Source organism: Electrophorus electricus, chromosome 2 (genome assembly GCF_041902795.1).
Source record: "Electrophorus electricus isolate QZ-2024a chromosome 2, ASM4190279v1, whole genome shotgun sequence".
Lineage (NCBI taxonomy): Eukaryota > Metazoa > Chordata > Actinopteri > Gymnotiformes > Gymnotidae > Electrophorus > Electrophorus electricus.
In genome coordinates, this window is record NC_137498.1 from 25727122 (window position 1) to 25737918 (window position 10797).

The 10797-nt window shown below is 38.5% G+C and overlaps 1 protein-coding gene across 2 annotated transcripts; it reads right to left on the reverse strand.

Annotated features, from left to right (window-relative positions):
- Window positions 1-611: 611 nt before the first annotated feature.
- kifc1 (kinesin family member C1) lies at window positions 612-10440 on the reverse strand. Of its 2 annotated transcripts, none has more exons than XM_035529296.2 (16): window positions 10334-10440; window positions 9110-9187; window positions 8907-9000; window positions 8603-8653; window positions 8387-8428; window positions 7213-7396; window positions 6965-7124; window positions 5617-5784; window positions 5176-5295; window positions 4701-4982; window positions 4384-4548; window positions 2541-2679; window positions 1623-1762; window positions 1461-1534; window positions 1114-1189; window positions 612-1030 (listed from the first exon to the last, which is right to left on the reverse strand). In XM_035529296.2, the coding sequence occupies exons 2-16, from the start codon at window positions 9179-9181 to the stop codon at window positions 986-988; spliced, it is 1812 nt and encodes a 603-aa protein (XP_035385189.2). In that variant the 5' UTR covers window positions 9182-9187; window positions 10334-10440; the 3' UTR covers window positions 612-985. The 2 variants fall into 2 exon arrangements, with proteins under 2 accessions (XP_035385189.2, XP_035385188.2); XM_035529295.2 differs by having other exon boundaries at window positions 8907-9003.
- Window positions 10441-10797: the final 357 nt, after the last annotated feature.

The window sequence follows — 10797 nt, forward strand, 5'->3', positions numbered from 1 at the left end:
GCCTGCTGACAAAACATCCCCACTGCATGTTGCTACCATTACCATGTTTGCAGGGATTATTTTAATTATGTGATGCTTATTGACTGGTTGTTTCCATACAGTTAGGAATTGTTGACAAACGGTTCAATCTAATCTTTATAAGACCATGTCTTGCCTATCATCTTTGAGATGTTCAGGAGACATCTGGCAAACTCCAAACAAACTGTAATGTGCCTTTTCGTGAGAAATAGGCTGTTTAGCCACTATAGCATAAGGGTGTGACACAGAAACTTTGTAATGTTCTTCCTTCCTACAAAGGAACTTTGGCTCTCAATGATAGTGATTAGTGGGTTTTTGGTTGCATGTTTATACTGCAGAAATCTTCTTCCATCCTTTCCCAAATCTGTACCATGCCAGTCCTGTCTCACAGATCTAGACAACTCTTCATCTTGTTGTTTGGTTTTTCTTATGACTTCAATGCTGGGACCTTATATAAACAGGGTGACGGGGTCTGTGCCTTTCCTAACTATGTCCAATCAGTTTGGCACAGCTAGACATCAATAAAGTTTTAGTCGCATTTCATTGCATTGTTGGAAGTCGGATGCACCAGGGCTCAAATGTATGGGCATAAAAAGGTTAAAATATTTCATTTAATGTATTTTGTTTAATACATTTTTACAATAAAAGCAAAATTGTGTTGTCAAAAAAAAAAAGACAAACACAGTAATGCATTAGAAAGTATTGGTTAATATTGTTTAAAATGTCATCTTCGAAAAATACAAGAAAGATAAAAGAAGCCAAAGCATTTCTTGGACAGTATTGTACACGTATTATATTGTCATTAAAAATGGTCAAAAAGAAGAACCAAAGTGAGTCTGATGTAATAGAGTGTTTGCAGGGTAGAGAGGTTTAACATCGAATTAGTCATATTAATAACAAAATATAAGGGGAGTATAGATTGGGCAGAGTCCTCTGCACACCTCGGTGCGAGATAGAGATATGAGAGCTACTTCCGATTGGCAGTGGCTGTTCCAATAATGCACTCATTCACCTGTAAGCACACACAAAATTATTTACAAAATGGTAGCAATACCATTTCTCTTGACTGGAAGCAACTGGAATATGAACACTGACCTTGCTGGCAAAGCGAAGTGAATTGAGGGATTCACTGAAGCTCTCTTCTTCTGGTGAAATGTTTACAAACATCAAGCTAGGAAAAAGGGAGGAAAAAAAAAAAAAAAAAAAAGCTAATGCAATAAATGTTATAACGACCAATAGTGCCAAGTAAAACAAACAACTGCACCAAGTTGGTTTAATTTTTCAATTGTTTAATGTGTAATGCATTATTTTGGACTAAATGCCACATATAATTCTGTATGTGTCTTTGGTCTTAAATCCAATTATTTAAATACAAAATTTGAACCAAATTATGCCAATTATTTTACATGAAATTAACTGCTCAACCCAGATTTCCTTCTTACGTTTTGCTGTTCCCACCAAGACATCCCTGAAGAAGATGGGTAAGCTTAGAGTTACGATAGGGAACAAAACTCTCCTAAACAGAACAGAGAGGGGTAGCATGAAGTTATATTAAGTCAAGAGTAAAAAGAAGAAAACACTGCTGTGAAGTTCATCAAGCACACCTTATTGGCCAAAGAAGTGATTACAATGCCCAAGTTGGTGAGAGAAGAGTTTATGGCAGTCATTTCCTTAAATCGTTCTCCTTGAGACTTGCACTTTTGGACTCTCTCACTGCCTGCCAAATCCACCAGGCACAGAGAAGCTAAAACACAAATTAAACTTTAAATTATTTTCCAAGCCTTGTTTTCTGAACACTTTGTCTAGAAAAAAAGCATAATCTAAAACAGCATTAATGCTAAGAAGTGACTTGCTAATTTTATATTACAGGTGCATTACAATAACAAACGACCACCATGCACAATGTCAACTATCCTCTACTCCAAGGGTTATTATTCGGATGGGTCTTATGCCCCATCTCGATATGCCCATATTTTGACTCAATTTTAACATATTTTACAAAATAGCGGAACTCATAAAAGGTTCAACAAGCATGGAGAGGCATTCAGGGTACAGCAATTATTTTTTCATGCTGATGTTTCATTTTTATGCCAAAAACTCACCACTAAGTGAAGCTGCTTTGTATGTGCAAAAAATATTTGGGAGTTATATTGTACAAATGCAGATACTTTCAGAGGATTTCTGCATTAATCGGAAGCATAAGCCTAAATGCTTGCATTTTAGCAACATAGTAACTGCTGACGGCTTTGTAAGTGTCAATGTCACCCTCCAGTGAGTCCTTCTGAAGGACATGAGAAATTGGATAAGTTGTGTCAGTTTAGGGCTGGAACCACACCGTCCATAGCAACAGAAAAACTGTTTAGTTTTAATATTTACAAGGTGTAACTAAAAATAAAAAAAGTGTACCTGGTGAGTGTAACATACTTCATATTAGTTGTAACATTTAAAACAAATTGTAATTATCATTTGAAGGCTGCCAAGTAATTTCTCTTTTTCCTCATGGGCAAGTGAGCAATTCTTACACTTGCAATTGGTGCCTCGACCAAAGTTCTCTCCCACAATGTCCAGCTGGAAAATGGAATGGGAGCGAGAGGAGTGGTCATTCATGTTTGTTCTGGCAGTAGACCTGTTCTGGTTTGCCAACATGATCAAGCTGTAAACCTGAGATGTTTAAAAAAAAAAAAAAAAGAAAAGAAAAAAAAAAAAAAAGTAACATTGAGAGCATACAGAATGCTAAATCATAACTGTAGAAACTTGCAGTATAATCTAGGTTTGATTGCTAAATATCTCCAACAACCCTAACAAGCTTTATGAGATATTTGGTGTAAACCAACATGAAGGGTTGGGAAAGCCTCAATCTGTAACACACCCACACCCACACCCACACCCACACACTCTCTATCTCTCTCTCCACCCACCAACACCCACACACACACACACACACCCACACACCCACACTCTGTGACTTAGATCACTGTCACACACCTTTAAAGCAGTAGATAACCCATCATATTTTCTAAAACTGGCACTATGGCCTGATAGTAATACATGAGAATCGGGGGGTGGGTTATGGAATCAAGTCAGGATCTTCTAGCTCCACCTAATGCCATTTATAAGAATCCACCGTGCCTGGATCAAAACAACCAGAAGTGTCTAATGATGTGTCAGTAATTGGTAGAGTGTGCATGCTCTCACATGGTCAAACTATCAGTGCGGCTTCAGGAACTTTGCAAAAGCAATGGCAGATAACCAACCATCACCAATGAATAAATGCCCTTCCCTCCTTAGCCAACAGCTTTCATGACATGACAGTTAAGTAAACAGAAGCTAACGAAGGAAAGCAAGCTAAAATGACAATTGGACTAAGGCCAAGATAAAATAAAGATAAACAGCAGAGCTTTTCAGGAGGTGAAAAGATCTGAAATTCCAGTTTAGTGACATTGCTGCTTGACAGGTAACCAATTACCCCTGCTAGGTTTAAACTAACTAACTAACTAACTATCTTGATAATCTTATTTACTTGCCGAGATGCAAATGGTTATTTAGACCAAGATGGAATTTAAAATTACCCACATCTAAAAGAGTAAAGATTTAAAAACAAACAAACAAAAACAACTCTTACACATTCATATAACCAACTATGCTGATTATACCAATAGTTGAGCTGCCAGCATGTGGGCCAAAACATTACTCAAATCTGCCATTTTTGGTGTTTAAATTACAAGGCTGAAATTACTGTAAATTATGTTCCTTAAAAAGGTGACACGTCTGATTTTTTTCAGGGGTGTGTTGACACCGAGCTTCTCAAACCCTTTAAATAACAGTTAGCATTTACTGTTGTCATATATACCATCATCACTGTTACTCTCCCCTTACCTTACTGCTGGTGTTAGCTGACAAGAGCGCAAAAAAAAAAAAAAAAAAAAAAAAAAAAAGGTACTCATTCAAGTAGCATGCCCATGAATGGGATGCAAATGCAATCCAAGACCACACACACACACACGACTATTTGAAAAGCTTGGCTTTGTGTGTCCAAACAGACCAGTATATTCATGGCCAAAGCAAAGAAATTCACTAGAATAGTGCTTCCAGTGACGATCCCCTTTTCTACCCAATGTCATAATGAAGTGACTGGTCCTGAGGTGCTCACTGAAGGTGTACATGAGTGCAGCACATCCAGGTAGAAAGGGGGAAAAAATTTAAATCTAAACAAAGTCTGAAGTCACTTTAGGTTGGTGAACACAGCCTTACAAACAGAACCAAACACAGTCTTTGGTTCAGAACCAAAACAAAATTAAACTGACAATTCAGGTACTATAAAGGTAGTATACATTAGGTGGATACATTTCACAAGTACATACTTACCTCATCCTCCGTTGTAACTTTATGGTAGGTCAAGTTGGTGACCGTTACTTCATTGTTTGAAGTTTTCCTAATCTCATGCTCTGGCCTCTTATTGGTTTTTCCCATGTAGAGGAGGTCCCTCAGGGTTTCATTGTAAATTTCAACAAAACTGGCTATAAAAGTATACTGTAAATGAAGACACAACACAATTCTGTTACAATTTCAGAAGCATAAATGTCTCCCCCACCCATTCAAAGAGAGTCAAATGTTGATAAAAGGGGAGGGAAGGTGATGGTATGTTAGGACAATGTTTTGTTGACTTAACCATGCTCAATTACCTGCCATCCTTGCTCAGCAAGCGACTTGGCAGACTTGAAAATCTGCTGGACAGCTCGGGGAATGACTCCCTGCATTTCTTCCATGCCCCCCTCCATTGTAAAAGTCTTGCCACTCCCCGTCTGGCCATATGCAAAGCAGCAGACGTTGTAGCCATCCAGAGCCGATTGCACCAGCAGGGAGATCTCTTCAAAGACCTCACTCTGTGTGCTGCTTGGCCCAAACACACGGTCAAAGCTGAAGTTATAGTTTTTCTGAACGTCAGCATTACGCCCTGTATGGGACTAAGTGAAAAGGAGATCATAAGTCACCCTAGCCTAGTACTTTTAGGTTAACACTAAACCTTTATTGACTAATAATATTTTTAACAGAAAGTGTATGAACAAGCAATTTAACATTTCTATTTCAAAGTGCCTACTCTTCAAGGTCTTTCTTGTAAAATCTGCACAAGCCATTATGCTTTAGTTAAGCGTTTACCTCTTCCATTTTTGCAAGTGTTAGAGACTTGTTGTCATGGACTGGCAGATGAATATGCGAGATGGTTATATTCTTGTTGGAAAACAAAGGTCGCACCCTGCAGAAGACTCTGATGTTGCCCTGGAAAGAAAACAAAACTCTAATCAAGAGTAGTGAATAGAACAAAATCAAGCAAGTGTTCTTGTTGTGCTGATAACCATCTACCACCCAAAAATCATATGATCGATCATCCTGTGGGCAGTGATTAAATTTGTCAGCTGTCTTCAATCCTGTTATACATGACAACAGATGAATTACAGTCTGCAAGTCTTAATCCACAAACATTATCCTACAATAGTTTACTTTATGATTAGTGAATGCAGGTGCGGGTATGGGGTCTCAAAAAGAAATTACATACACACCATTTCCGTATTAGGTTCAGGCTATAGACCTTTGACTTGCCTTCAGCTCCTGAAGTGCATTGTGAAGTTTCCTGCGTTCGATTTCTCGATAGTGGAGCTCATCCTGCTGGCGGGCCACTGTCTTCTCCAAGCTTTTCACTCTGTCCTGACTCTCTCGCAGACTGTCCTGACAGCAGCCTAGAGCAGACATTTGAATAGACAGCTCGCTCTGGAACAGATGGAAGGAAAGACGACAAGAAAGTAAGAATAATAGAATTATTTAAGTTTATGAGCTCCATTTATACCTGGACATTTATTCTATTCTTCCTTGTACTGAAAGCAAAAGATGCCTGTAGATAACAGATACTAGATCTAGAAAGCCATTACTGCTCTAGTTATAGTAGTTGCTTGGTCAAAGGTGGAGCATGTCATTTTGTAAAAAGCTAGTTTTTAAAATATACTGCACAAGAACCAGATGGTAATTATGAACCAATAGGGAGCATGGACAGTCTGTCTAAGCCCATCTAACCTCTTTAGCTAGGGAAAGGTTGATCTATTGGCTTGTCCCTTGTACCTCAGTAAAGGAACAATGAAAAAGCCTTAGCTTTTGCACCAAGGCACTAGAGGTAGGTTGCCGTGTTGAGGAGAAACCCCACCAGCAACCAAAGGGAGTAATAGGGTTCTTTAGAACCACACAACTGGCAGATGTTGGTAGATATGGGGAAGAAACTCAGACTTCCAGAGAATAGTAGAGAAACCTGCTCCCCTCACTTTTAGAAATGGGAACTTCTACAAATGTACAATATATGGCCTTTATCTGGCCTCCAGAGCATTCTCTTTCAGTGTCCAGCAATGGTCTTCCAACAGAGATCCACTATTATACTGCTTTTCGATACTAAACAACATACTGGAACTAAAGCAAAACTATGGGTAATGCAGAAATTCTGAAAACATTTGGATTCCGCATGCAAAAAAAAAATTACATAAGAAACTGAAGGGGTTTGTTGCAGGAAGCAATCATTGTTGTCTTCTAACTATTTGTCCCCCAAACACCGTAGCCCATTTTCCAACATGGATGCCCTTTTATGTTTACTGCCTCAACAAATAGATACATATACTGGGCTTTCTGTGCATCCCTGGTGTACGGCCTTGTGAAGAACTCCACACGCATGCAAATGTGTACAGGTCATGAGGTAGGTAGAAAGCTAGGCCATCTATTTCAGTTCAATAAGCCATTTAATTAAGTTCAATTGAACTGACTGGACATTTTTTGTTTTAGTTAACAGTCCTGTGGCTGCCACAGAACTTTTTAATCAGAGCATTTGATTTGATTACCATTAGGCTGTAAAGAGTGCTTAAAAAAAGTGCTTCTGCAATAAATGACCTACTCCACCCTTAAAGGGACATACTTGCACATTATGGAGCTGGGTTTCCAGATCATCCCTGAGTCTTTGCAGAACATCATGTTCATCTGTTAATTTCTTTAGTTCATTCTTCAGACAATCTCTCTCTTTAGAGGTTGACGCCAAATCATCCTTCAGAACTACCAGATTAGCCAGCTCCATTGCCCTACGAAGTACATGTTCAGGAGAAATCTGAATACAAAAGTGTTGACCAATTACAATTATCTTCCAAATTCATATTCATCTTACATTACCTGATGCCCTGTTTTGGTCTTCTGTTATCCTCTTGCATCCCAGCCACATTTCTTTTCTTTGCAATAGTGCCTTTTAGGGCCTCATTTGTCTGTTTAACAGACTTAAGGCGTCTCTGGACTTTGCTCTCCATGTCGCTGGCTTTTCCCTTAATGTCCCATCCTGGTCTCCGCGATGGTCCAACACCTGTAGATAAGTGTGTGTGTGTGGGGGGGGGGGGAAAAATCACAGAGATTGCATGGATCACTCCTATTTCTTATCAGCTACACCAGAAACCTGTTTCTTCATGAATCAAGTTCAAACTCCTACATACAACTTTCAAAGCCCTGTCATGATCTTGCAGAGCTTGTCAGGACTTAACCCTCAGAGACATTAGCACTGTACTTGCTTGCAGTACTGGGCTCTCCTTGATGGGTAGCAGAACATTCAATGGATGGCCTACATCCTCTGCCAAGCTAACTTAGTCAGTGAATACCGTTCCATTTTGAAATTAGTCATCTTAAAAAATGCAACTGAAGACCTTCCTCTTATGGCTACATTCACATCAACCTCATTCCTCAATTCTGATTTTTTTTTTGCTCAGATTGGGTATGCCTTAATGGTTTGCATTCACAATTTGTCATGATTGTTTACATTCAGAAAGTTACCTGCATATCTGTAATGTGAACGCATTGGTCCTGAAAAAATGGCATGCATGAGCAAATTGATTGTTTTTGCATGAGTTAGTGTCACCAACAAAAATAAATGTATATTTGTAAAATGACATATGGTTTTAAATCTAGCAAAAATGCACACATTATTAGCTCATACATGCATCACATTTGCATCAGGGTAATAATAAATAAAAAACCCACAGCAAACAAAAGGATTTGAAGCACTTTAGACTGGTAATGTAAACATAGCTTATGCTACTTTTCTTTTACTACCTTATAATTGATGGGTTTTCCCCTTTTCCTGTATTTTCCCCCCACATGTATTATTTTATACTTTATGAAATGACCCTGGGTTTTGAGAATGATGCATAAAAACCACCACTATGAAAACAATGGCTGCTTTGTGTGTCGCAAGGAACAAGATGAGTTTAGCCAAGCTGGTAATAGCACATCTTCAACTAGGATAACAGGACGCAAATGACATTAGTCCTTGACAAACACAGAGTGCAAAGAAGGTTCCTACCTTTGGCAACCACTGAAGGTACAGATGTCTTTTTGATGCCTCCTTTAAAAAGAAAAAGGGGAAAATAGAGACTTATCTATTAGTCTAGCCCCAGAATATACTCAGTGCATATCACAGTACACACTCATCACTAGGGACATATCCTTTTTCAGGAGTATCACCCATATTTTTAAAAATCAGCTTCCTGTTTACAGAAACAAGCAAGTTGTGACTAACCTCTTGAGGGGGCTACTGCCACAGTTGCTGCTGCCGTAGAATGAAGCCTAGCTATCAACCAAACAAAAGCAAGACGGCTAGTCAAATTAATTCCATGATTGTGTCTAGAGGTACCGTTGACATGGATACCAGCATTTATACAGTATATTTAAGATACAAACATGGGCTTTTCATGCGACTTACCATTTTAAAACATCTCAGAAAAGTAAGGACAGGTGTTTCTCCAGTTATACTTTTGTTTCATTTAAAGCATCTAAAGGATATCCAAGATTTGTCTCCAGTAACGCTACTTTGTCAATAGTACCTGTTGCTTTGGCTAGTCCAGGGCGTCTGGTTAGGTCAACACTAACAGCAGAGTTAATCCTCCGAGGAGCCTCTGTCTCAACCTTGCGTAGCTTCTTCTAACAGAATAATTTGAATTAAAACAGATGTTTAACGGATGTGCACATTTACTTAGAATGAGAATACAATAATTATACGATATTAATAAGGAAAGCAAAACCAGACCAATGCTGGTTGCTGAACATCTCCATCTGCGGCGGGAGGGCGTTTCCCGAAAAAGACAGGTAAACGGGACATTGTATTCTAGAAGAGATGAAACATTGTCCATACAATTTACAAATCACATTTCGTGCTGGAGGTTTATTCCTCGCTAGCCAAGTTAGCTACTGACTTTCTCATTAGACTGCTTAAGTTTAAGAAAAATCCGCCTTAGTAAGTTAACTAGATAGCTTCTCTTTTATGAACACATTGCTGAAGGACCTAGCCATCCATACATTTGTATCGTTTGTTTTGGTTTAACAGCCAGTAACGAGGATTCAGAGAGGCATTCGAAAAAAAATAATGCATTGATGCCAGCTGCTAGCTAGCCAGTTAGCTAACCTAACTAGGAATCAAATCAGAGGCGCTAGCTAGGATAGCTAACGCTACTTTACTCTTGTGGCAAAGCGAGAACAGTAAGACCACCATCATTTACCCCTTTGCTCATTTCTCCTTTCCCTTTCGTTCGTTGTTGACTAGCGTTAAATGAAAACAGAATGTAAATCACTAGCTAACCAAATGAATCAATTAGATTCAAATAGATTCATTTTGATTCATTCACAAAAGAAGTGAATCAAAGCTACATAGCTTGCTTGCAAAGATAGGAACCATACATTAGAACATAACTAGGTTAGCTAGCTAGTGTTTCCCAACTTAGCAGAAGGATGCTATCTATCCAAACCGGGTTAGATAATTCATAATGTACAAAACTGGATAAACTTAATCTTAAAGGAAGCGCATCGGTTAATCATTTTAACATAGTTATCTTAGCTACACAAGGACACCAAATAAGTGCTTACTAACTGGTTATGCAGATAACAGGAAAATGTAATCGTAAAGAGCCAACAATTAGTCAAGTAGCCACCGCGCTAGGATAGATTAGCTAAGACGAGCTAACCAAGCATCCGAGGCGTCATAATGAACTATTAACCGAGCTAATAGACCTAGCAATAACCAGGTTAACTAAAATAGCTAGCTAATTTAAGTCAGATAAGCCTATATTAGATAGCGTTACTCACTATTGGGAACAATTTAATTTCTAGCTAGCCAATTTGCTATCTAGTGCAACATAACTTCATAAAGTCGTTTAATATGTAGGCTAGTTGCATATGCTAAAAGCTCATTTCTACTCCTGGCTGTGAAAATGCAATATCATAATACTAGCTATATTTAATAAGAACAAATACTCACAGTCACTGAAGAGATAATATCAGCCTACCAAACAGGCATCGAATGCTTTTCAAAACCCTTTGGTTTTCAAATTTTTGGCGCTGTTCAACTCCCTTTTCTTATTGGTCAAATGAAAACCAATTAAAGAGAGGGTAAGAGAAACGGCGTCTTTGTCGCACCCATTGTACTGAGGAAGGGAGGAATCATATACGATAATATTTAATCATATAGCTATATGTTATCATATATAATCATGTACGATTCACGGTATTTAAATGTGTGCATAGGCTTTCCAGATTTCGAAGGGAATAATGCATGAAAGTGTATGTGGCCGATCGGAATGTAGAACTAGAAATAGTATATGAAATAACTACCATTATGTCGCCTTATACTAAAGTCTGCACTTCAGCAAAGTTTGTATATAGGCCAGTAGTCATATGCGCATGCATCCGACGAACTAATTCAAACCATTTTGTTCTTATAGT

What these genes read in the sequence shown, in the direction of transcription:
- kifc1 (XM_035529295.2), bottom strand. Translation starts at nt 9,181, where the DNA reads ATGTCCCGTTTACCTGTCTTTTTCGGGAAACGCCCTCCCGCCGCAGAT. An exon ending in ATGCACTTCAGGAGCTGAAG is followed by an intron (nt 5,296 to 5,616) that starts GCAAGTCAAAGG and finishes TTTTCTTTCCAG; the next exon opens with GGCAACATCAGAGTCTTCTG. An exon ending in TCACTTCTTTGGCCAATAAG is followed by an intron (nt 1,535 to 1,622) that starts GTGTGCTTGATG and finishes TGTTCTGTTTAG; the next exon opens with GAGAGTTTTGTTCCCTATCG.